Source organism: Saccopteryx bilineata, chromosome 9 (genome assembly GCF_036850765.1).
Source record: "Saccopteryx bilineata isolate mSacBil1 chromosome 9, mSacBil1_pri_phased_curated, whole genome shotgun sequence".
NCBI classification, from domain to species: Eukaryota; Metazoa; Chordata; class Mammalia; order Chiroptera; family Emballonuridae; genus Saccopteryx; species Saccopteryx bilineata.
The window spans coordinates 47,748,269-47,774,367 of record NC_089498.1 but is presented as its reverse complement, the minus strand read 5'-3'; the positions used below and the strand labels follow the sequence as shown (position 1 = coordinate 47,774,367).

Genomic DNA, 26,099 nt, shown 5'->3' with positions numbered 1-26,099 from the left:
AGCAGGAGCAGAGAGCAAGTCCTCACCAACCTTAGGGCCTGTTCCCACATCCTGAAGACAAAGGGATTAGCCCCTTCCAGCCTGGGCAAGGGGCAACTCTAACAGATTGCTTTCTTGAGGATCCAATGAACCGGTAACACAGCGAAGAGAAACGCACTTGCTGGAGGGACCTGGAAATGGCTAGGGTTCATCCTTGTCAAAAGCACTGTCTGGGAGAAAGCAGGGCAGGATCGGAGGTACAAGTGAAGACAGGCTGAAGGTTTGGCGATTCCCCTGGTCCCACCTCCGCTCACCTGTGGAGGGCTGTAGCTGCTGACAGTGGGGGTGCTGGTACTGGCGCTCGAGCCAGGGATGTTGCTGTTCTTGGTGTAGCTGCTGGCCCCCGGTGGGTTCCGAGCAGGGCTGTAGCTGGGTGGTGGTGGTGGCTGCTGTGGTGGCGGCTGTGGCGGTGGTGGCTGCTGAGGGGGTGGCTGCTGCTGGGGAGCTCGGTTGTAGCTGCCTCGGTTGTTGGAATTGTTGTTATCCCGGCTATTGTTACCCCAGCGGTTCTGGTTGTAGCCACCACCTCCACTGCGGTTGAAACCTGTGTTGAAGAAACCAGGTGAGAAACCTGTCCTTTGGAACTTGGGACCCTCAGGAGCTGGGCTGTCTTGGTGACTGCTGTGGCCCCAGTGTGGCCGGCAGAGCAGGAGCTTAGTCCAGTGAACAAAGCACCTCCCCTGGTATTCCCCAGACCCCTGGGCGCATTCCTCACGCAGCCCTGATAATACGCGGTCATCACCATCTACTGACAGGTTTGTCTTGATTTCTAGTGTGTCCCCAGCATCTCAATAGCTGTTGAATAAATTGGAAGAGATGTTGTGGAAGAAGGGATGCCAAGCACTGGGGACAGTTCTTATCAGGCTTGTCCAAGTGGGCCAGTCTCTCCTGAGCCATCGTGCAACTGTTTCTTGAGTCTGGGACCCTTTCTCCTTCCAACTCCTATTAACCCCTGGACCTTAACTTAAGCACTAGAATTTCAGGAGGTCTTTCCTAAGTCCTGCTGCAACATAGATTGGATCACGTGTTACCTAAGGATATAGTTTGTCCTGGGCTTTCCTTTATTTTCCTTAAGTTAGAAGTGGGGAGGTAGAGAGACAGACTCCCGCATGCACCCTGACCTGGATCCACCTGGCAAGCCTGCTATGGGGCAAAGCTCTGCCCATCTGAGGTCTTTGCTCAATAACTGAGCTATTTTAGCACCTGAGGCAAGGCCATTGAGCCACCCTCAGTGCCCAGGGCCAATGCGCTACATCAGAGCCATGGCTGAGGGAGAGGAAGAGAGAGACAGAGAAAGAAGAGGGGGAGGGGTGAAGCAGACAGTCGCTTCTCCTGTGTGCCCTGACTGGAAATTGAACCTGGGACATCTACACGCCAGGCTAGTGCTCTACCTGAGCCAACTGGCCTGGGCCCTTGGGCTTTCCTTTTAAGCCCAGAATCCTTCCTGACTGTTATTACAGGGTGGTGTGTCTGCCTCAGTCATGGCTGTGTCCCGAACTATTCAGCACAAGACCAAAATATGGTAGAGCATGTTTGTTTAATTATGATCATACACTTGATTCCAGAGACAGCACAACTTAGTGACCAAGAACTTGGGCTCTGGATCACTTGATCCGAACTTTAAAATTAGACAGGCAAAGTCAGTGTAAATTAACCTCTCTAAGCCCACTTCTCCATAAAACCAAAACCCAAAAGCAGTCCTAACATTTGCCTTACACCAGGTCCTGAGCTGGGACTCAGGATTGGCAGTAAAGTTGGGCTGGCCCCTCTTCTCAAGGAGCTCAAGGTCAGATGGGGAAGATTCACAAAAATGACAGCAATGCAACCAGGGGAAGCATGACAGCAGGAGCATTTCCTGAGACACCAGAGTCTGCCTCCTGGGTCTCTCCCCAAGTTCAACCCAGAGCTGGTGCTAGGGAACCTTTACTTACTAAGTTGCCAAAGCCCAACCCTGACCCAGGAACCGGAAGTACAGAGAGCTCACCTCCTCGGTAGTTGCCTCCTCCACCACTGCCTCCCCCTCGGCTCTGGAAGCCTCCTCGATTGCCGCCAGGAGGGCCTCGGTTGTCATAGCGCTGGAAACCACCGCCACCTCCGCGGCCCCGGAAGCCACTGCCACCTCTGTTGTCAAAGCGCTTTTCAGGAGGTGGCCCAGCCTTGCGGCCTTCCTCGTTGTACTGTCTCACCAGCTTGTCTGCTTCCTCCCGCTGCAGCTCAATGAACAGAACCTCATCCAGAAAGTCCCCAACGTCTGGCAATGTGAAGTTGGCTAGGAGGAAGGGAGGGCCCCAGAGGGAACAAGTAGGTCAGTACTTTTTGAGATGTGGTCCCCTTCACAACCAGGACACTGAAGTAGTGAGCAAGAGAAGTGAGGATCCCACCTTCCTCCTCTCTGACAACCACCAGTGGCTAACCAAGAGCTCTTCTCCCTTTCCTGAAGAGATAGCTAAGCCCCACCGAACCAGTGTGGATAGAGGCTCCTTCCAAGCTCACCCCTGGGAGTAGGTCAAGGCAGGTAGAATCTGGGAAGCAACTGAGGCTTACTCAGTCAGCCTACCCACTGGGGGCCAGAGGCAGGTGACCAGGCAACCTCTAACATTTGCTCTCACACATTACCTCCTCATCTCACCCAGTTCCACCTAGTCTGCAAACCTTGCCACAAGAGAGATACGGGCAACTCTTCCATTCGCAGCTGCACTAGACAGGGAAGGAGCAGAGCAGAAGCAAAGGAAAAACAAATCAAGAAGCTAGGAAGTGAAAAACTACATAAGGAACTTTGAAAATTTTTATTTATTGATTTTAGAAGAGATGAAGGAAGAAAGAGAAGAAAAAAACACCAATCTGTTCCTGTATGTGCCCTGACCAGGGACCAAACCTGCAACCTTTGCATTTTAGAATGGTGCTCCAACCATCCGAGCCATCCAGCCAGGGCACAAGGAGCTTTTCTTCCAAAGACACCGTTGAGATGTTCCTCTGAGAATTGCTCGTCTCCTACCTTTCATTTCCAAGACTGCGTGATCTGGGACATCCTTCCCTTCCTCATCGGTTCGCTTTATTGTTCGGTCTTTTAGGTCCTCATCAGTGGGACAAATGACAATAGCTTTGCGCTGGAAGCCTTCAAATGGTCTCATTTTTCGTCTCTGAGCTGACCCATAAACATTTGTCTAGAGGTGATAAGAGACAAGAGATAGTACATTACAGAATGGTTTCATCACCTGTGGGGCGTTATGTAAGTGAGGGATTGAGAAAAGGGCACCAGTTCTTCTAAGCAGAGAAACCCAGGAAACTGCTCTTTAAAGATTTTTGAGTCCACCCTCAGAAAAGGAACTGATTTGGGAAAGTGACCGACAGTCACAGGACAGGGATTTCAATGACTGGCCTTTGCACTTTAATCCTCTTTGTTCTTCACACTGTGCTTCACCACCCCCCCCCCCCCCCGAAGTAATACAGGATTGTTTTATTTAGCTTCACAGATGCTGTTTTACAAACTGAAGGCAAAATCTTCTACCAGTGATATCCCTGAAGAATGCATGTACATGCTCACTGTAAAAAATTCAGAGTACATGGTATAGAGTTTAGAATATCTTCATCCACCTACTGCCAGGCTTACTTCCCAGAGATAAGCTGTATTAAATTTACATACTTCAAAAACCATGATTTCTTTTTAACTCGAATGGATTCATACTATATACACTCTTCTGAAGCCTTTTTCCACTTAACAGTTCTAACATTTTTCTGTGCCACTGTTCTCTTTTAATGGCTCCATATTACTTATAGAATGGATATAATTAACCAGCCTCTTCCGACAGTTGTATAGATTGTTTCGATCAATACTGATTTATTCCCTCAGTGCTTCTGTGAAATCATCAGCCTACCAATAAGTTTTTAACCAGGCTTTTCACAAATGCAGTTATGCTACTAACATTCTTTTCCCTTCCTCTAGTCAGGGGTCCCCAAACTCTTTACACAGGAGGTCAGTTTACTGTCCCTCAGACCACTGGAGGGCCGCCACATACAGTGCTCCTCTCACTGACCACCAATGAAAGAGGTGCCCCTTCCGGAAGTGCAGCGGGGGCCGGATAAATGGCCTCAGGGGGCCGCACGCGGCCCACGGGCCATAGTTTGGGGACGTCTGCTAGATGATGGGCAGATGTGGCCTGGGTGGTGCTGACATAGAGCGGCAATTAAGAGCAGTAGTTACAACAGCTTCCATTTATTATCTTCTACAGGCTAGACCCCTTGGAACTGGGGAACAGATTTGTTGGACCCCAGGGCACCAAAGATTCAGCCTGTACATCTGAATCACCTGGACACTACTAACAGAGAGAGGAGCCCAACATCGCTCAAGACTTCCCACACCCTAATCTCTGGAGGTGGGTGGGATGCAGGCTCCTCTATGGTTATTCTCTCTGTCCAAACTCACTCAACACAGCTGGAGTGAAGAGGAATGCATGCATTTAAACAACTTTTAGTGGCCTGAAAGGGACTCAAGAGAGAAGCCAGAGAGGAAGAATATTTTGTAACGGGACATGAACAAACAGATAAAAAGACAGATTAGCAGAGTGAAAATAGCCCAGGATCAAGTCCTGGTGTTACTACAAAGTCACTCTGGCCAGTCCCTATAGTTGTTTCACCTGTAAAATGGGGACAAAAGCCTCCTCCTGGGTTAGTGAGGACTGAGCAGGAAAAGGACCACTAAGCACCGATCCAGTGTGAAGACTCCTTAAGTGAAGGCTATGAGTTAGCCTCAGAGTGGAAGCCACCTTGACCAAAGCAGGCCTTGACGGGGGATGGTCTGGCACACTGGGCTCTAACCTCACTTGGCCATGTGACACCCTTGTGGCCCTGGGTGAACACTTCCAAAACCTCAACATTCTCATCTGTAAAGTCACCTTACTGGGTATTTACCGAGTTTCAAGCCCCAGATGGGGAAAATAGTAGGAATGCTACATGATTGCTATTAAAACTAAAGGAGTTCACATGAGTAAAAGCTCATGGTTATTTAGCCCAGGGCCTGGCTCACAACCAACACTGAACAAATGGGAGCCATAGTTGGTATGGTCATCACTGGGTGGGGTATTGTGGATATTCTCATTGTAATGTTGACTTGAAGCAAACCAGATCAAGGGAAGGTCAAACTGTAGTGTCTTCCCAACAGAAAGGCAGAAACAGTGAGACAGGGTAGAAAGAACGCAGGTTTTGTGAAGAAGCTGGGGCTGAAATCCCAGCAGTGCCCTTTACTGTTTATTTGTAAGACTGTAGACAAGTCACCTATTAGTTGGAGTCTCAAATTTCTTCATCTGGGAGACAGGGATCATATCACCTTTTTCCTAGATCTGGTGAGGATATACAGATATGAAAATGCCTGGCATGTGGCGGAAGAAGTCAACACATTCAGGGTGGATCTGAAAATATGCCCAACAGGACTGAACTCCTAGGATAGGACCAAGGAAAATTAAGTTTGAAGAAAAGATGAGACTCAAAAGAATAGGAAGCTGGGCTGTGGGTCAGCCGGAGGCCAGGGACCCCAGCACACACCTGTTGGGAGAGCTGGGCTATGGGTGCAGTTGTTCTCAAAACCAGTATCTCCATGGCCCTGACACACACACCAGGCAGTCTGCTCACACACCTGATTCCCCAGGGAACCGTGTTCTGACTTTCACGAAGGGCTGGTACAGGGTGTATGTGGTGGGCATACAAATGCTGTGGTCCTGATCTTGAGCACTGGCCCAAATGTTTAAAAAGCACATCAGGTTACAGGGGAAAAGTCAAGTCCCTCTCCCCACTGCTCTTCCTGGACTCTATTCCTAAAAGCAGAACAGAAGGTGGCATCTGGCCATAGGAAGATAGAAATTGGCTTCTTCCAGCTAAATAATGAGGTTTTCTCCTGGCACAAACGCCAGTGGGTGGATGCCAAAAAGAATGTGGCCCAAGACCATTCTGGAGACAACCCATTCCATGGTTTATTTGCCTATAAGAAGTGATCTTATTTTGACTCCTTTGAACTGAGGACAGAGATAAACATCTCCTGGAGGGTTAACTGGGGCAGACCTGCCCTGTCAATGTCCTTATGATGGGACAAAGAAGAGAAGCAACACACCAAGTGCTGGCAAGTGGTTGGACTCTTAGGGGTACCTCATCAGACACTCTGGAACTGAGGTGTGGAGACCTCCCTTGGTGACAGTTTCTAAGACTGCACCCCCCCCCCCCATCCCCATCTATACTCCTTGGATTGGGGAAGGAAAGTGTCTAAGCCACATCAGCACACACAAATACTTTCCTTCCCTGGAGGAAAAGGAGTTAGCTGCTAGCAGCTGTTGCCACAGCAAACACAGTGAGGTCAGGGACCCTGGGCTGGCCAGGGGCTGCTGCAGTCACTGGGGACTGCTGGTGTCTGTTGCTACGAGACCAGCACAACAGCTAGATCAGCTTTTTCCAGCTCTGTGGGCTCCCTCTGCCTGGCTCCTGCTTCTCCAAGTCCCATCCTTCTGGAAGATGCTGACTCTAAGAAGGTCTGTTGGGGCTATGTTCCCTGACCCCCGGCCAGGCCCCAATCTCCAGCAATGTAGACCAAAGGACAGAAGTTAGATTTCTCAGAGGAACTTTCTGGGCAGTTGTGGTATGTGACATAGCAGTCTGCTCACAGCCTGGGTTCTATACAAGTCCCACTGTCCCATGTCCACTCTCACTTGTTTCCCCCATCCATAGCTCAAAAAGGTCAGGCTGGCAGCGGGAGAAACCTGGCTGGATCCCAGAGGGGCAAACTTAAAGCTGGTGATAAAAGACTTCACCCTGGGCTTACAGTAAGGTAAACCTAGTGGAAGGAACCCATGGTAAGGAGAACTAGCTGGAGTATCACAATAGAATTGGCTGAGGTCTAGAAATAGGGAGGGTGGAGGAAAGAAACACCCACCCTTTTCCCTGCCAGTAAGAGGTGGTCTGGGCCTCTGTTCTAGCTCGGCTCTGGCTTTGTTTCAGGCAAAGGCGTGGGACCTTCAGCAGGGATGCAAGCAGGACTAGAGCCACATGTGATGTTTGAGGCGAGTTTGGTGTTGTCATATCCAGTCCTGCCTCTGATCACTGCCTGCCCTGGATCTGGGCTGCTAGAGCCCTACGGGAGCTCTAGCCTGCAGCCACATGGCCCTGCAGAGGCCTTCTCAGAAGCCTCCATAAGGACAACTCTGTTGCTTCAGAGGGCCAGCTCCTATTCTGCACTCATCCTTTTTTCTTTTTAAAGTTGAATTAATTTTTGTTGCAAAGTTTTAAATGTTTTTGTTTTTAATATTTTATTTATTGATTTTAGAGAGAGGAGAAAGATAAAGGAGGGGGGCAAGCACGAAACATAAACTTGTAGTAGTTGCTTCCCGTATGTGCCTGACCGGGCAAGCCCAAGGTTTCAAACCAGCAACCTCAGCATTCCAGGTAGACACTCTATCCACTGTGCCACCACAGGTCAGGCTCTGTACTCACTTGCTTTTTTTTTAGATTTATTCATTTTTAGAGAGAGAGAGGAGAGTGAGGAGAGAGAGAGAAGGGGTGCGAGGAGCGGGAAGCATCAACTCTCATATGTGCCTTGACCAAGCAAGCCCAGGGTTTTGAACCAGAGACCTCAGCGTTCCAGGTTGATGCTTTATCCATTGTGCCACCACCGGCCAGGCTTTGTATGTACTCTTGCAGCTCCCTGGTAGGCTAGGGATAGGCTAGTTAGCATCTCATTTCAGAGGTTTTCACCAGCAAGAGAGAATCCTGAAGAACCACTTGAAGCAATGTGGCTTACTTCCCCTTTCTCCTTTATCTTTAGCCTTTTAGCAGGCAGGCAAATTTAGCATATCCCTCCCTGATGAAAACATGATTATGGCTCCCCGCTGCCCACAGGACAAAGACTCATCCTCCATGTCCTGGCCCAGGCAACTAACCTCCCAATTTCCTACCATGACTCTAACCATTCTGGACCATGGCCATCTGGGAAGTCAGCAAAGATATGTTCTATCAGTAAAGCAACAGCATAACTTTGAACAGCTCTCTTTCCTCTATGAGGCATGTTTTCCCTATGGTCCATCTCCTTTCCCTCTTTCCTTGGCTGTTCCACAGCTTTAACACCCACATGATTTGAAGAGTACACACAGGATATCATGAAATGTACTTCGAAGTCCCAACAAACCCAAGAGTTTGTGCTCAATAACACGTACCCTGGGATAGGGGCTGGGGCCCGAACCAGACATAGGCAAAGTCCTGGCTCACACGGCCTCACCTGCCTTCTGTAGGAATCTTCTCCTTCCCCCTCAAGAATAGGCATTTGAGGCCAACCTATATAACACGAGATTCAGAAAAGCCAAATGCAGGGAAGTCTGACCATCTGGGAAGAATCCGAGAAGGGAAAAGATGGCCCTGGACTGAAATCCAGGACTGCAGGGACTTTGCCTGGAATCCAGTCTCTACTCTGGGAATTCTATCTAGCTCAGGAGACAGTTATGCATCAGCTTATCCTCACTGCCAGAGCTGGTGGGCTGGGAGGTACAGGGCCTGCTCTGAACCTTCTACACACACACCCCCTACCACAGGGTTGTCTGGAACCTACCTTTTGGGTTTATGCCAAAACAGGTAAAACCACTGGCATGAGACCTCTTCCCAGGCCTGTATAACCTATAGTTTGAGGCCCCAAGTCAACCCTCCTCCCCAGCCTTCAGAGTTGAGGCCTCACTGTTGGCCTGGATCACTTGGCCCGCCTCTACATCCACCCATGAGGCCCGCGGCCCTGAGGACCACAGGTGTACTGGGAAGAGCCCTGGGCCTCATCCCAGAACAAACTCAAAAGACGAACAGCATGTCTTTACAAAGCTCAGCTGTACTGTGCCTGGCTCAAGCTGGGGTTGGGCCACCTGGGAAGGCCCACTTTGAAATGATGGACAGAGATGTTAAGATGATCTAACCCTAGGACTATAACCCTTCTCCTCTGAGCCACATACTGGAAATGAGTTTCACAGCTGATTTAACCAGCAAAGGGACAAAATTACAGGCAGGGATAACTTGCTGGGAATCCTCTGGATGCTCCCCTGGCAGGAAACTGAGTCCCACTGGCGCTAATTCGGACTACAATTCCAAATGACCTGACAAACAAGGGAAAAGGGAAGACCAGGGTTAAAAAACGTCCTCAGAGAGAAAAGGCTGGCTGGATGCTTTACTGATGGGGCTGGGCTGGGGCATTAACCCTGGGTGGCTCTTGGACTATCCTGTGTTCACAGTTTCCCCCAATGCCCAGAAATAAATATTCTAAGTATTAGCCCAATTAGTCATTTTCATCAAAATTTAGTACTGGGGGATCATATACTGTCTTCTTCACCAATGTGAGGGTCTTCAGGGCTCAATCCCACGCTGCAGAATCCAGAGCAAATCTCGCATGTCCACCGTCCCAGAAGAGAGCCAGGGTATGGCCCAGCCCTGGACAACTTTGAGTTTTCCTAGCATGGCTGTTCCTGCAGCAAATAGCTGATTTCTACTCCTAACACCTAACTGCCTGGCAAGAGTATTTAAATTAATTTGTCTATCAAGAACTACCAGCAGCCAAGAGCCCTTTTTCTTTTTGTCTTTACGAACTAAGTTCTTACCGTAGGCTCCTTTCAAATGTTGAAACAAGGCATCATTTTTTCAACTATAAACACTAGATTTCCAGTTTACTATGACAGGTTGTAACTTAGGACCAGCACATGAAGAGACGCATAGGGCAAGGTTACACAGGAAGGGGCATGGTGCTTCTGTGCTCTCCGAGCGCATCAGCCCCCCACGTCTCCACGTGGTCCACCAGTGGTTTGGTATAAGATGCTCACTCCCAAGCAAAGGTACCCTTCTAGTGAGCCAACCACCATTACCAGCTCCACCCTCATCAGGAGTCCTCTGAACTCCCAGTAAGCAAGTATCCACATATGAAATGAGCTACACATATGAAATGCATTCCAGTAAGATTGTGAGGGCAAGGCTGCTACTCACTTTACATATTTGCACACTCACAGGTTTTTAAGAAAGCATGAATGCAAGGCTTAGGGGAACAGAGGTGTGTTCACAGATCCCCAAATACAGGATCGCTACCTGAGAAACCCTCAGGACACATGTCAAGAATGATGTCTCCCAGGTGGTAAATATGAACTTCTTACTCTAAGACAGGGATCCTTCACTATGTTTGGGACACTTATACTTTTGATAATGTTGAAAGCCACAGATGATCTTCCCATCCTAACTCAAAACTGTCTATTTTTTCTTTAAAGGACATGCCTGTACCCGCATTTAAAATTGTTTAATTTCAAAGGTTCCCAGATCGCCAGATGTAGACAATTTTGCTCTTGCTTGAAACACAGGTACAAAATATGTGACTGAGACATGTATGTGACAGCCATAAAAACATGTGCAGAGAAACTGGGACATACTTATTCGGTAAGTAACAATAATCGCCAGCTACCATGAGCTAGGCCCTGTGTTAGGTATGTGGCCACCACCAGGATCCCATTTTACAGACCAGGAGACTAAAATTTGAAGGATGTAGTCAGTTGTCTGCAGGCACGCAGCTAGGACACACCCGGGTTTAAATTCCAAGGCCAGAGCTGGGATTTAAGCCCAGGTCTGTCTGGCTCAGAAATCTATGCTTTTTTCATTTCACTAAAGAGCTCTTACCTGATGATGTTCTGTTGGGCTGCTGAGAGCCTGAACTAGGACTGGGTCACGTCCCTGAACCCCATCCACAGATAGGGCTCACAGAGCTGTGCTAAGCAACTGGGACTTTGCCATCATGTATGGCTGAACCCCTTACCAGCACTGTAGTCAAAGAGCCTTACGGTGAAAAGTTTAAAAGATGAGGGGAATATCCAGGCACCCAACAGGACCCTTCCCTCTTCAGGGCCAAGATAGTCACCAGTAAATACCTGGTCTAGGATATAGTTGCGTTTCTTACGAGCGGCGATCTGGATGAGGCGGTTCAGGCACTGGGTGGCTTGTTTGATCAGAACGTCCCAGCGGCCAGCGTAGTTCCGCTGCCGGCGTAGGCCCATCACCTGTGGACAGGGAGTAATGGGGGTGGGGTCCCCTGTTGTAAGGCAGCACTGGAGGGTGAGGTAAGGGAAGTAACTAAGGAGAGACCAGAGGCCGTCCTTACCCGCATCTTATCCATGATGGCATTGGTACCCAGGATGTTGTACTTCTTGGAGGGGTTGGAAGCTGCATGTTTGATGGCCCACGTGGTCTTACCAGCAGCGGGCAGGCCCACCATCATCAGAATCTGTAAGAACAGGATGGGGAGGGGCACTGAAGCAGTTGCAGGACGTGGCATGGCAGTTTGGTACCACCCTGACTTGTCAGTGACCATGAGGGTAACTCTAAACCTCATGGACTCCTCCAGGAAATGAAAGCAATAGCTTTGCCTCACAAGAGTTGCTGCTGGGATTCAGAGATGAAGCCTGTCAAACCTTCAGGAGATGGCCTGGCATGGGACGAGCACAAAACCAAGGGCTGTTATGAGTACTTATATTTTTGTTTACAGGATTCAGTGGCCCCTGACAGGGAAGGCCCAGGGAGGGCTGTGTACTGTGGCCGGCCATGGAGTGGACACAGAAAGTGGTCCAACATTTCTGGATCCCGAGATGGGGACGAACTATACACATGATAACAAGCATCATTATCTAGTCAGTACCTTTAGAATTTGTAGAAAACTAGAGCACTCTAAATGCCCCAAAAGAGGAAAATGGTTAGTTTTTTGAGGCTACTAAAAATGAGTTTAAAAACAAGTGTTTACAGCCTGTCTAGGCAGTGATGCAGTGGATAGAATGTTGTCCTGGGATGCTGAGGCCCCAGGTTCGAAACCCTGAGGTTGCCAGCTTGAGTGAGGGCTCACAGAATCAGAGGCATGACCCCCATGGTTGCTGGCTTGGCTGGAGCCCCCAAGTCAAGACACATCTGAGACAGCCATCAATGAACAAATAAGGTGCTACTACTATGAGCTGGTGCTTCTCATCTCTCTCCCTTCCTGTCTGTCCCCCAATCCTTGCTTTAAAAAAAAAAGTGTTCACTAAATAATGTTAAGTATAAAGAGTTGGATAACAAAATGCTTATACCATAAGACCTCATAAATGTGTCTGTGTATGAAACAAGCACTTAGCACAGCATAAAGAACAAGACAAAGTCTAACATTTAAAAGTAAACTTATTTGTGAATGGTGGAATAATGGGAAACTTTAATTTCTTTACATTTCTTAATTTTCTAGAATAAACATAAAACCCACTTGTATATCAGAAAAAAAACTCCTGAGAACAAAAATCACCAGTAGAGCTTCTATAGCCAAAAACCCCAAGGTCAGTTATCATTTTTGTGAGGGTGTGAAGCTGTACAACTTCCTTGAAGAACACACTCACGGGAAAGTACCTTCATATAGTTTTCTGCTGGGAGGAAAGCCTTTTATTCCAAGATCCTGACCTCACCTAAGGAGCAGCGTAGCAACTTCCTTTTGGAACCTTTCCAAGATTGAGGTCTCTTACCTTATCCCCGCCCTCTTTGGCTTAAGCTATCCCCACAGCCCTCATCTCACTCTCAGAGCAGCTTTGAACTCAGTCCAGCCCTGGGCATGAGGAGGAAGAGGGCCCTTTCTCTGAGGTTCCTCAAGCAGGGAGAGGGTGCAGCTTTCCCCACACCCAGCTGCCCAGTGTCTCCCTCTGCTCTGGCAGTAAGGTGGCCCGGGAGAGAGAGCCACCAACGCAGTCTTCCAGGTCCACTCACCTCGCACTCTGCCTTGGTCTTTGGTCCAACAGTGCCCCGGATCCGCTCACTCAGGGGAAGGTGCTGGATGAAGGTAAAGCCTGGAAGGACAGAACAGTAGGGCTCGGCCCTCTGCCCAAAGTTGAACTCCACTGCACAATTCTTCACCAGGACATGAGGGTAGAGGGCCTGGCCCCCCAAAGTTTCCTTCTGAATTCGGAAAGCAATGCCCATCCACTTCCCATTTTTGGTGAAGGAAAGTTCCACGTCATTTCCACATTCAAAGTCCTAGAAGAAAAAGCCAAAGGAAGATACTCTTAGGCTAACACTCAGTTGAAGGCACTGGGATCCACAAGCTGGAGAGAGCAGATGCAGAGCAGAAACACAGCTGGCTTCCCAGATTTAGCTGTAACCCCACCCTTCAACATACAGGTTCAGTGGGCAGCACCAGCGAACAGCTCAGGGAATGTGTAGCCCAAAGCCCTCCTTCCCCAAGATCCAAAGGCTGGTGGATATGAAGTGTGTAATTTTAGGAAGTTCCAAGTCTAAAATTGTGCCTAGCCTGAGATAAAGATGAAGCAAAAGGTGATCCTGTCCATCCTCAACCCCAACAAGGACAGTCTGTGAAGACAAGAGATGGAAAGAAAAGCCACGGCAGGACCTTTTCTTTCCATAACTGCATTCATTTGCTTGTTTGACATAGGTTCCCTGAGTTTCTGCTCTTCTTAGTGCATCTGTCTGTGCTGACCTGGGCTGGACAGAGGTCAGGGTCTAGTTGGAAACGAGATAAGGACACTATCCTAATTCAGTGAGCACTACACAGAAGCAAGATTTTCTGAGAGGGGGAACCCATAAGCCAAGTCTTAACAAAATGAAATGAGCCAAGTCTGGGATGGGTGAGAGCCCCCAAAAGAAGTGTTCAGTAAGAAAACATAGGGTCAGGCCTGACCAGGCGGTGGCTCAGTGGATAGAGCGTCGGACTGGGATGCAGAGAACCCAGGTTCGAGACCCTGAGGTCGCCAGCTTGAGCGCGGGCTCATCTGGTTTGAGCAAAGTCCACCAGCTTGAACCCAAGGTCACTGGCTCCAGCAAGGGGTTACTTGATCTGCTGAAGGCCCACGGTCAAGACACGTATGAGAAAGCAATCAATGAACAACTAAGGTGTTGCAATGTGCAATGAAAAACTAATGATTCATGTTTCTCATCTCTCTCCGTTCCTGTCTGTCTATCCCTCTCTCTGACTCGCTCTCTGTAAAAAATAAATAAAAATTAAAAAAAAAAAAAAAAAGAAAAGAAAACATAGGGTCAGACCAGCTGAAGCATAAAGGATGAGGGGGAAGTAATTTCATGTACAGCTGGACAGTCAGGCAGGGACCACATAACTATTCACTGAGTTCCCACTGAGCAGCTGAAGTATAGTGGCTAATATCCTGTTTTGGAAGGTGAGCTACTTCAGCTCTGCCATTTACTATCAGAAAAGGGAGGCCATAATAAGATTCAATAGTGTAGCCTGACCAGGCGGTGGCGCAGTGGATAGAGCATCGGACTGCGATGCAGAGGACCCGGGTTCATGACCCCGAGGTTGCCAGCTTGAGTGCAGGCTCATCTGGTTTTAGGAAAAAACCCACCAGCTTGAACCCAGGATCGCTGGCTCCAGCCAGGGGTTACTCGGTCTGCTGAAGGCCCGCGGTCAAGGCACGTGTGAGAGAGCAATCAATGAACAACTAAGGTGTTGCAAAGCGCAATGAAAAACTAATGATTGATGCTTCTCATCTCTCTCCGTTCCTGTTTGTCCCTGTCTATCCCTCTCTCTGACTCACTGTCTCTGTAAAAAAAAAAAAAAAGATTCAATAGTGTACAACAGGATAACTGCACTATGTAAGTAAGTTAATGAGTATACCCCACAGTGAGCACACAACGAATGGGGGATCTCACTCCAAGATGCCACGCTCTGTGCTGGGCTGAAGTGTGTAGGGAGAAGACATGCCACTACCCTCAGCATGTGAGGGTCTCTGTCACCTTAGGAGTTAGGACATCCTGCTCATGGCAGAGCCAAGCCCCTGACTTGTTTTAAATAGGGAAGTGGTGTGGTCAGAACTGTTTCAGAAAGATCAGTTTGGGTACAGGGTAAAGGTTTATAATTAAGTTCAAAACTTGGAATCAGACAGTAGACTGAAACAAAGTACAAGTTCAGGTTCCTGATTTAAAGGACAAGATGTAGCCTGACCAGGCGGTGGCACAGTGGATGGAGCGTTGGAATGGGATGCGGAAGGACCCAGGTTCGAGACCCTGAGGTCGCCAGCTTGAACGTGGGCTCATCTGGCTTGAGCAAAAAGCTCACAAGCTTGGACCCAAGGTCGCTGGCTTGAGCAAGGGGTTACTTGGTCTGCTGAAGGCCCACGGTCAAGGCACATATGAGAAAGCAATCAATGAACAACTAAGGTGTCACAATGAAAAACCAATGACTGATGCTTCTCATCTCTCTCCGTTCCTGTCTGCCTGTCCCTATCTATCCCTCTTTCTGACTCTCTGTCCCTGTAAAAAAAAAAAAAGTACAAGATGTATTCTTTCCCTCTCAAATGAGAAGACTACTTTGGGATTAGCCCTTCAGTGAGCACCCCTTCTTCCCAAGAGCTTCCTCACCACCCTCCTGAGTGCTCACAGGGCACAGCTCCATACAGTCCTTTGTACCTGTTCGCCTCTAAGTGCCCATACAGCTCGAGACCAGACAGGGCAGACATGCAAACATTTGCCAGACTGAATCCTGCCCCAATTCCTGCAGCATGGTCCCTACCACGTCTTCTCACCTGAGCAGAAGTGGCCCAGTTCACTCTAACACAGAAAAGAACATCATGGGGATTAACTTGCCTTATGGCCATCAGCTTTACTATAGTAACTTACTGTATTATACATAGACCACCTGACAAATCCAACATCTGTCCAAGAGGCAAGTGTAGTACCATTTCTCTTGCTCAAGTCCTTAGGCCTGGCATTATTCAGAATGTGCCCCTGTTGTAGCCTCATCAGTCATGTCTCCATGTCATCCCCACGGCTCCACATATTAAGGTTGGAATGGATTATACTGTTCTACCTAGAGGCCGGTTCGTCCTTTTTGTTTTGTGAATGTTGAGAACTCAAGAACTGACACAAGTGTCCTCACCCAGGTTCCCTCAGGTCACTGACTTTTATACTTCCTCTAGCCCAGGGGTCGGGAACCTTTTTGGCTGAGAGAGCCATGAATGCCACATATTTTAAAATGTAATTCCGTGAGAGCCATACGACCTGTGTATGTTATGCATTATCTAATAACAATTTGGTGTTGTCCTGGAGGACAGCTGTGATTGGTTCCAGCCACCTGACACCATGAATATGAGTAGTAGGAAATGAATGGATTGTAATACATAAGAATGTTTTATATTTTTAACATTATTATTTTTTATTAAAGATCTGTCTGCGAGCCAGATGCAGCCATCAAGAGCCACATCTGGCTCGCGAGCCATAGGTTCCCAACTCCTGCTCTAGCCTGTCACTTTGAACCTTTTAATAAATGGCATCCTTTGAAGAGAGGAAGTTGTATGTGGAATCTTAACAGAAGCAGAGATGATGTAGATGAAGCAAAAGTTCAGGCCTGGAGTTCCAAACTGCCACACAGTAACAGAACTTCACGCTCAAATGGGAGTTTGGGAAACGATGTCACACGCTGATGACATATTAAATTGCTGTGACCTCTTTAGAGTACACTCTTGGTAGCTATCAAAGGTTAAAAATAGGCCCTGGCTGGTTGGCTCAGCGGTAGAGCGTCGACCTGGCGTGCGGGGGACCCGGGTTCGATTTCTGGCCAGGGCACATAGGAGAAGCGCCCATTTGCTTCTCCACCCCTCCCTTCCTCTCTGTCTCTCTCTTCCCTTCCCGCAGCCAAGGCTCCATTGGAGCAAAGATGGCCCGGGCACTGGGGATGGCTCCTTGGCCTCTGCCCCAGGCGCTAGAGTGGCTCTGGTCGCGGCAGAGCGACGCCCCGGAGGGGCAGAGTATTGCCCCCTGGTGGGCAGAGCGTAGCCCCTGGTGGGCGTGCCGGGTGGATCCCGGTCAGGTGCATGCGGGAGTCTGTCTGACTGTCTCTCCCCGTTTCCAGCTTCAGAAAAATACAAAAAAAAAAAAAAAAAAGTTAAAAATATACCTGTGACTGAGAAGTTATGCCTTCAAAAAATAAATACAATCATATTCCCATAAAAATGTATAGATAGATGTGTAACTTGCTTACCCAACCACTGCTAAATATGCTCCAAAGGGGAAGTGGGCCACAGAGGAGACCATGCGTGGGGACACAAAAAGATCTCAAAAATACTCTGGTTAAGTTAAAAAAGGTAAGCTGTCACTGCAGAATCGAACTGCTCTAGCAAATAACTTTCAGATCCGCCAAAAGAAGAGTTGCAAAGTAACACCTGCATCAGAAAACTAAGCAGCCACTAGGCAAGAAACTAACCGAATGTCCAGTAACGAAGGACTGATTACATAAATATGGTTGACTACAGATGATGGAAAGGAACACAGAAGCCTGACTGGTGGTGGTACAGTAGATAGAGCATCGATCTGCGATGTTGAGGTTCCAGGTTCAAAATCCAGAGGTCACCAGCTTGAACATGGGATCATCATGTTCCCAAGGTCGCTGGCTTGAGCAAGGAGTCACTGGCTCAGCTTGAGCACCCCCCCCCCCACCAAGACTCTATGAGAAGCAATCTACTCGCTCTTCCTCCCTCCCTGTCTGTCTCTCTCTCTCTCTCTCTCACACACACACACACTCAAGTCCACAAGGCAGTGATATAAAATGTTTTTAACTCAGTTAAACCTATATTATCTGTGTAGGCACAGAGAGAGAGCTGATTTACTGTATGCTAAAAAATTGCCAGGCTTAGAACAGAGTGTAAACATGGGTAGTTTTGGTAAAGAAATCATTTTTTTTTTATCAAGACAATGAGGTCATAAAAGACTGTTTCAGACTAAAAAGATGTGACATGAGAATGCAATAGTGATCCTGAACCATAAACAAAATTGCTCCAAAAAATATTGTCAGGACAACTGATGCTAGTAACATTTCATCAATGTTAAGTTTAATGACTGTATATACTTCGGTTAAGAAATGCATACTAAAATATTAAGGAATAAAGACATGATATAGGCAACTTATTCCGCAGATAAAATGATATATATTTGAGAAAACAGTAAAGCAAATGTTAGAATCTGAACAAGGCTCTATGAGAGTTCTTAGGGCTTTTAAGTTTGAAATTATTTCAAAATAAGAGTCAAGAAAGAAAAAAAAAAAAGAGTACATGTGTACAAATCTAAGCGAGGGACAGAGAACAAGACCAAGAGTACCCCTCTACCTGGGTAATCACTCCTTGCCAGGCTTTCATGGCACATTTTATAAACACGTTTTAATCCTAATGATAACAGTACTAAGTAGGACTTACAGAGCACATAACCATGTGCCAGGCATTACTATAAGTGCTTCTAATGGATTCACTTAAGGACCCCACATGAAATTCTGAGGTAGGTGTAAAGATTCTCTGTTAGAGTAGACTGAAATACAGGGAGGGCAAGGGGCCCATGACTGTGAGGGGAAGAACAGGGATTGGGCCTAGAACCCTGGTTGGCAAACTGTGGCTAGCGAGCCACATGCGGCTCTTCGGCCCCTTGAGTGTGGCTCTTCCACAAAATACCACGTGCAGGCGCTACCTCGATGAGGAATGTACCTACCTATATAGTTTTGTTTTTTTTTTTTGTATTTTTCTGAAGCTGGAAACGGGGAGACAGTCAGACAGACTCCCGCATGCGCCCGACCGGGATCCACCTGGCACACCCACCAGGGGCTACGCTCTGCCCACCAGGGGGCAATGCTCTGCCCCTCCGGGGCGTCACTCTGCCGCGACCAGAGCCACTCTAGCGCCTGGGGCAGAGGCCAAGGAGCCATCCCCAGGGCCTGGGCCATCTTTGCTCCAATGGAGCCTTGGCTGCGGGAGGGGAAGAGAGAGACAGAGAGGAAGGAGGGGGTGGGGGTGGAGAAGCAAATGGGCGCTTCTCCTATGTGCCCTGGCCGGGAATCGAACCCGGGTCCCCCGCACGCCAGGCCGACGCTCTACCGCTGAGCCAACCGGCCAGGGCCCTACCTATATAGTTTAAGTTTAAAAAATTTGGCTCTCAAAAGAAATTTCAATCGTTGTACTGTTGACATTTGGCTCTGTTGACTAATGAGTCTGCCGACCACTGGTCTAGGGAGCCTGGCCCCAGAGCTGACAGCCACAGTATAGCACTGTGTGGTCAATGCTCTCGGGCATTCGGCTTTGGCAGCAGCTCAGGCATCCTCTATCTTGTTCTGTTTTGCACCCACTCTCTCCCTCCTCGAGGGCAGTACACTGTAGGAAGCCTGGCTCAACCAGTGTGAGGTGAGGAAACAGAGAAGTTTAGGGATGAGATGGTGCCAAAGTGGGGCAAGAGCCAACATCACTGCCTTCGAGAGCCTACAGGCTATTCAGTAGAAAGAAAGAAGAAATTCTTGGGTTTGTTTAGAAAATGTCATGGTATCTGGACAGGAAGAAAGGTGTGCACACTTGACAACCCCAAAACCTCTTCAAGGTGCCATCTGACAGGTTTGCACAAAAGACCAGGCAGGTAGAATGGTAAATTTTTGCACAGAATGACAGCAAACATTCCAGTTTATCAAAGAGAGACAAAGAGGTGTGGCAAGAGTGGCTGGCCACAGTGCATACAATGGACAAAGGTATTCTGAAAACAAAACAAAAAACTCCTGCCTGCAGGTCCACCTGATAGGACCAACGCCCACAGGCTGCTAGCACTCACCACAAAGCAGCCAATCACATCATTCTCTGTAAACTTGTCTCCGTAGTTTTCAAACCGGCTACTGGTGGACTTCTTCCCAGTGCCTCCATAGCCATAAGAGAAAGGTTCTTCGCCTGAGGAAAGAAATAGGCAAAGGCAGGTTAAACCTGAAATGATCACAATAGCCTTTATGGTTGTCATACACTTTTAAAGAAAAAAATAATTTTCTTTACTAGTTTACTAATCAGATGCTGTTTTTAGGGGTTGGGTTGGGGGAGGGAGGGAAGGCGAGGAAGATTCCACAGAAAGGAAGCCCTTCGTTGCATGAGGAACTCCAAAGGACTTGATGGGTTTAGGTGTTAAGTCTGGGGAGTAGGAGCTGAACTGAACTGCTCTGCATACAAAGGGAGAATTTGCAAAGAAAGGGAAGGGAAGAGAGGAGCTGGGACAGAAGAAGGCTGCATGCTGAGATGCAACCCTTCCCTGAGACCCTCAATATCCAATCAAATCTACTAATGACATCCATTTTTGGTGACAGGGGTTTTGGGCAGCAATCAGTCAAGAGGCTGGGTTCTGCTTCTGGAGACCATGAAGTCTAATTCTTAGGAAAGGTACTGGATTTCCTTAGGCTTCAGAACTGGGGGCTGAAACAAACTGACTGAGATCCCAAGAGGCCTGGCTGACACCTGGAACCCAAGGAGCATCCTGCCAGAAAAGGAGGAGCCAACAAGTATGAGTTCCAGGCCCAGTTCTATGAACCAGCTGTGTGGCCCTGGACACCTGGGTCACCGTACTGAGCTTTGTATCTTCAACTATGCCAACTACCCACCACTTACAACTCAAAATTGAGACAAAGATAAAATGAGATGACACGAGACTTAAATTAAAAGTATTAATATGTATCAGAGCAAAAACTACATTCCTTTTGACCTAGTATTCTTACTTTCAAGAATCATTGTTTTGTTTTTTTGAAGTGAGAGGAGGAGAGACAGAGAGACAGACTCCTACATGCATCCTGACCGGGCTCCACTGGCAACCCATCTAGGACTGATGGTTGAATCAACTGAGCTATCCTCAGCACCTGAGGCTGATGCTCAGACCAACTGAACTATCCTCAGTGCCTGGGGTCGACAATTGAACCAATCAAGCCACTGGCTCTAAGAGGAGAAGAGAGAGAAAAGGGGGAGGGAGGGAAAGATAAGCAGATGGTTGCTTCTCTACCCACTGAGCCAACTGGTCAGGGCCTCAAGAATCATCTTAAGTGAACAGAAGAATTATATACAAGGACAGCTTAACAGCTTAGTAAAAAAAAATACAGTCAACTTAAATGATCTACAAAATATTTACAAATAAGTGCTACAACTATAATGTGGAAATTGTGCAGTGGTCAAAAGCTATACTTATTTACAAATATATGCTCATCGTCTAATTAAGTAGGGAAAAGAAATTAGGCTTCAAACTAGCATGCACAGTGTGACCCAGTTTGAGATATACAAAGAACTGTCCAGAAGACAGTAGATGAAAATGTTAACACTGATTATTTTTCAGGTTTAGGAGCTTTTAAAATTTTTCCTCTTTGTATGGCAGAATTTTTAAAAAAAATTTATTTATTGATTTTAGAGAAAGTGGGGGGGGGGGAGGCAGACAGAAATAATCAATCTATTCCTGTGTGTACCCTGACCAGGGATCAAACCAATAACCTTTGAGCATTGGGATGATGCTGTAACCAACCAAATTTTCCAGTCAGGATATTTTCATAATCAGAATGTTTACTTGACCAAAGCAGGTTCCAGCACTGGTCACTGAAGTCATTCATTTGGGGACAGAAGGTCATTGAAGCCTGGGGTCCCAGGCAAATTCAAAACCTGTCACTGCCTCTGCCAACCTGCCCTGCAGGGAGGGCCCCAGGGTTCTCTGCTCCCCCTTACTCTGGGTTAGGCTCTGGAGAGAAAATCCTAGACAGAACTTAATGGGGCTTGAGAACTCATTTTTATTTTCAGCATGGTTTGAGGACTGGAGAAAATTGTTTTTAAAGAAAGGGAATAGTTTTCTAAAGAGAACTTTGGATCCTTTCCTAAAAGATGAAGGTAAATTTTTCACACAAAAGTTTTTATATAACTGTGGTCTGTCCAGTTGAATCTTGTTTGCCCAGACAGGCAGTGGTATGTGTAATCATTGTGTCTGTTTCACCCAAGGCTAGTTCTTTCTGTTAAGTCCAACATTGAGAACAAGAGAAATTTAGGAAGTTCAAGAACCCAGGGATAGAGGTAACTGCTCTCCTCTGGACTCCTTGGCTGTCCTCCCACTTACCTAGCTGAGTGCTGCAGGAATCAAGGGACCAGCCAATACGGACGACATGAGGGTCAGGCTCCGTGGATGGAAGGTGCTTCACCGAGATTTCCTCATTGATCTGGGGACAGAGAACAAGAGGGTTCAGAATTGATTCATTCTCTGGAGGTTGGTGGGTTATGAGGCAATCCAGGAGGGAGGTATATATGCATTAAAAACAGCAACGACTTTTGTGGCTGGGGAAAAGGGGTCAGAGCTGCTCTGTTGGGCCTGTTGCACTGAAACCAGGGCCTCTGAGGGCTCAGGAGAGTACAGGGCCAGAGACAGGTATTTCAAAATACAGTCATTTTTAGTTCTAACACTTGCTGCAGAGAAAATAAGAACTCATAACATTTAATGTAGAAAGATAAATTGGTGCATTGTCTTTGGAGGGCAATTTGGTAGTCTCTACTAAAACTGCAGACACACAATGCTGCACAACCCAGCAATTTAGTGCAGCGTTGTTTATATTACCAGGAGAAAAAACAAAAACAAAAAGCCTTCCATAAAGCACAGGTCACATTATGGCACATCACACCACAGAATATGATACAGCATATGATGAAGCTGCTAAGAGCAGATAAGGCAGAGCTAATGCACTGACATGGAAAAGATGTCCAACATATAGTATTAAATAAAATGATCAGGAAGAATAAAAAGCACCTCTGACTTAACCTCTAATTAAATTAGAAATTATACCACCTAATCAGCATATCTATTTGAATTAGTTTGTGGCTTTTAAGGTACCCTGTTTCATTGACTTTCAGATGCCCATTTTTCACACAGTAACATCTCCAAAATCAGGATATACATTATAAGTGGCGTGATAAGAAAGCACTTGGCCAATTTCACCAGCAGTGTTTTTGAGCAGCACACAAAACAACACGTAAGTTACTTAAAATCAACGGTGTCTAACAGTTAATGAAAAATCATAACCCGGGGTCTCAGCTTTTAACCTCTAAAAAATGGGGATAACGGTTATTTCATGATAGCACTGTGAGGATTAATGTAGATATCCGTGTAAAGAGACTGGCACATCTGGTGCAATCAAAGTGTTCTATAATCAGCTATCATAAATGTTTTGAAAGACAAAGGAGGATAAACAAGAAATTGTTAATACAAGTTCCTTTTGGAGGGAGCCTGAGAGGACTTCTGCTTTTTTACCTATACTGTCCTGTGCCACCTAAACTGTTAAATGCAAACATGTTATTTTCATAAACATCCTGACACAAAACTGTGGAGGGATGATGGCAGAAGGTGACTTGATGGCAGAATTTTTCTTTGCCCTGCTCTCCTTCTAGCCTCCCTCTAACTGGTGCTGCCTGAGTCCATTCTTTCTAGGTCCGTTTTCTGTTATATAAACACATCATCCCTAGAGTGGCTGGCTGTATAATACCTGGGTCAAATCCCACAAAGGAAAGATCTGCTTGATGGTTGGCCTGCTTTTCTGATACTGAGTTTAGCAATGGTATAGTTCTTTTAAGTTCATTATACTTATTTTGCTCATCTTAAAATTGTGGGTCTGACCAAGATGGCTGATGACAGGACATTTCAAAGGATGAACATGTTTTCTGTTCATATTCCCCTCTGCTGTTCCCACTCACCTTCATCTCGAAGCACACACGACCCCTTCTGACCCCATAGCTGGCACGGGCTCCTGACCACAGGTATGCAAAGCCCTCAATTGTAAGTGGGTAGCCACTACTCCGGTCTCGGGCCACCTTAAAGTGGAGGTCACAGTTGTCTGTGGAGAAAAAACTTGAAGTTGGCTGGAGTTTTAAAGGTCCCAGAGAGACACACACAGGCAATAAGTTCCCTAAGAGTGTTAACCAGGAGTACACAAACTGACACACTGTAGGAACAGGTTCATAAGAAACCAGCCACACAGCCTAGCCCATCTCCCTTTCAGCAGAGAGGGTACGGACTACAGCAAACAGGCCTGCAAAGGATCAAAGCAGTCCTTCACACAGAAACAGGGGTTATTCACCTGGATGGGGTCCAAGGATGACCATCAGGAGACACCCTTGGAAATCACACACAATTGCCTTTTACAGGGACATATACTTGCTAGGATTAGGGTCCATACCCTTACCAGTTTCAAAAGATTTTATAATTTAAAAAGGCTAATCCAGCCTGACTCTACCCACTGGTGGTACAGTGGGTAGAGTATCAACTTGGGAGGCTGAGGTCCCAGCTTCGAAACCTCGAGGTTGTCAGCTTGAGTGTGGGATCATCGACATGATCCCAAGGTCACTGGCTTGAGCCCAAAGGCCATAGGTGTGAGCAACGGGTCACTGGCTCGGTCTGAGGCCCACCAATCACGGCACATATGAGAAGCGGTCCATGAACAACTAAAGTCACACAACTACAAGTTGATGCTTCTCGTCTCTCTCCTTATCTGTCTCCTCTCTCGGACACACACACGACAATAAAATTTATCCCTATGGCCATTCACTTCAACCATCTCCCTGCACTAACTCTATCAGTTTGGGAGTCAGACTCCCACTGCCAAGCATCTGACCCTGGTTCACACACACCACCTAGGTACCACAGGCTTACACCTCCTCCTGTGGGCCTAGGACTCTCCTGCTGTAGCTCAAACTCTTCCCACTCTTCAAGGAACCAGTCATGTCCCCAAGAATCTTCCCTGACTCCAACAGGCAGGCTCTCTCCTTTCTCTAAGGCTAAGTGCCATGGTTTGTACATCTGGCATTTGATCAGATGGTGTTTTATGACCACTGCCACGCAATACTTTAAAAAATGTTTAGCTTTGCTGAGTATACTATCTTTGAGATCTTGTGATAAAAGAAACTGTATGAAACAGCTTTATCTCTTCTAAAAGCATGTAGCCACTGCTCTATAAACATGAGCTATGCAACAAGATACATGAATAAACTGTTTACTTGCTTTTTTGTTGAAAAGTGCAGTGCTTTTAGACCTGATTTGGCTTCCGGGTACATTTAAAAATTCAGATTCACAGGTTCTCCCACTTTGATTCTGTCTTACGTCCGAGGAAGGACAGGAACTCTATAATCATTGCTCTAAGTGTTTAGATACGTAGTCAAGGGGAAAGCCACTTATCCAATGGGAAGAAAGTTGAACTGGAGGACAGAGAGCAGGCAGGGGCCAGGTTAATAGCTCATCAGAAGACAAAGTGGCATTGGTGTCACCAGGAATGTGAGCAGCTGATGGAAACTGGGGAACTGGTCCTCAAAGAGTTAAGTTTCCCCAGAAGCACTCAGGTTCCCTTCCTGATTAGATGACAACCCACAATGGTACTGGTTATTCAGGGTTTTCCAAATGGCTCTCATATCCATTCTCTACTGAGTATCGGTGAAAGTTCTCTGAGGCATTAGGGCAGCCTCACTCCTCTGAAGACAGAAGCGCAGAGAAGTAGAATGACTTGCCCAGGATCCCACAGTTTGAGTTGGGAGATCTTCTGTCTCTAAACCAGTACCTTATCTGGACTAATTCTGGCTCTGGAGTGCTGGGCTGAGATATTCAGTGAAGGTCAGGGCAGTTTCTAAATATTAACTGGAAGGCAAAATCAGATAGGTACACAAGGACTCACATGTGTCGATGGCGACAAGTGTGTCATCAAAATCATCTTCATCCTCTTCAGCAGGAGGCTGAGGAGAGCGACCTCTGAATCAGAAATAGAGGTTAAGTCATGTGAGAATGGTTAATGAGCACAGAGGGAGGAAAATGAAGGTTCTGCTGGAATTTACAAGTGGCTTCCAAATTGCTTCCTGGATTTCAGTTTGTTCCCACAGAGGTTAGCAAAAAAACCCTCTGTAATCCTACATCCTTGCAATGAGAGCAATGATTGTTAACTCCCTGGGTGGGGACAGGGTCCAGAGAGGGCTTGCTCTGCTAAAGAGGGCCATTAGAATCAATTAGAAAACTTTTTTAATGACTACTGTTTTCTCACAACCCAAGATTCTGATCTACACCCTCGGCATGCTGAGAACTGCCTCCACACTGACCGGTTGCTGATGGGAGGCTGTGGTAGCCCAAAAGGTATGGGCCAACAAGGGGAATGTGCAAAGGTTTAGCTAAACCTCAGTAATTACAATCTGTCCACATACCAGGCTTCCTAAAACTCCACATCTGAAAGAATATGAAATGACCCATTTTTTTGTCTCTTTTTCTTTCAAAAGTGTCCT

General features: G+C 47.1%; 2 protein-coding genes across 3 annotated transcripts in view; one reads left to right on the top strand and one right to left on the bottom strand.

Moving 5' to 3' along the window:
- Window positions 1–26,099, top strand: part of TGFB1 (transforming growth factor beta 1) — a 391,513-nt gene that overhangs the window by 40,671 nt on the left and 324,743 nt on the right. The gene's annotated exons all lie outside the window — the stretch shown is intronic.
- HNRNPUL1 (heterogeneous nuclear ribonucleoprotein U like 1) overlaps window positions 1–26,099 on the bottom strand; it is a 38,283-nt gene that overhangs the window by 3,444 nt on the left and 8,740 nt on the right. For both annotated transcript variants that reach the window (XM_066243087.1, XM_066243086.1), the window contains exons 4-13: window positions 25,505–25,578; window positions 23,538–23,677; window positions 21,916–22,015; window positions 19,627–19,739; window positions 12,793–13,059; window positions 11,180–11,302; window positions 10,950–11,078; window positions 3,035–3,203; window positions 2,024–2,308; window positions 294–583 (exon numbers count right to left, since the gene is read on the bottom strand). In XM_066243087.1, coding sequence (XP_066099184.1) covers window positions 294–583; window positions 2,024–2,308; window positions 3,035–3,203; window positions 10,950–11,078; window positions 11,180–11,302; window positions 12,793–13,059; window positions 19,627–19,739; window positions 21,916–22,015; window positions 23,538–23,677; window positions 25,505–25,578 — 1,690 coding nt within the window. The remainder of the gene's footprint in view (window positions 1–293; window positions 584–2,023; window positions 2,309–3,034; window positions 3,204–10,949; window positions 11,079–11,179; window positions 11,303–12,792; window positions 13,060–19,626; window positions 19,740–21,915; window positions 22,016–23,537; window positions 23,678–25,504; window positions 25,579–26,099) is intronic.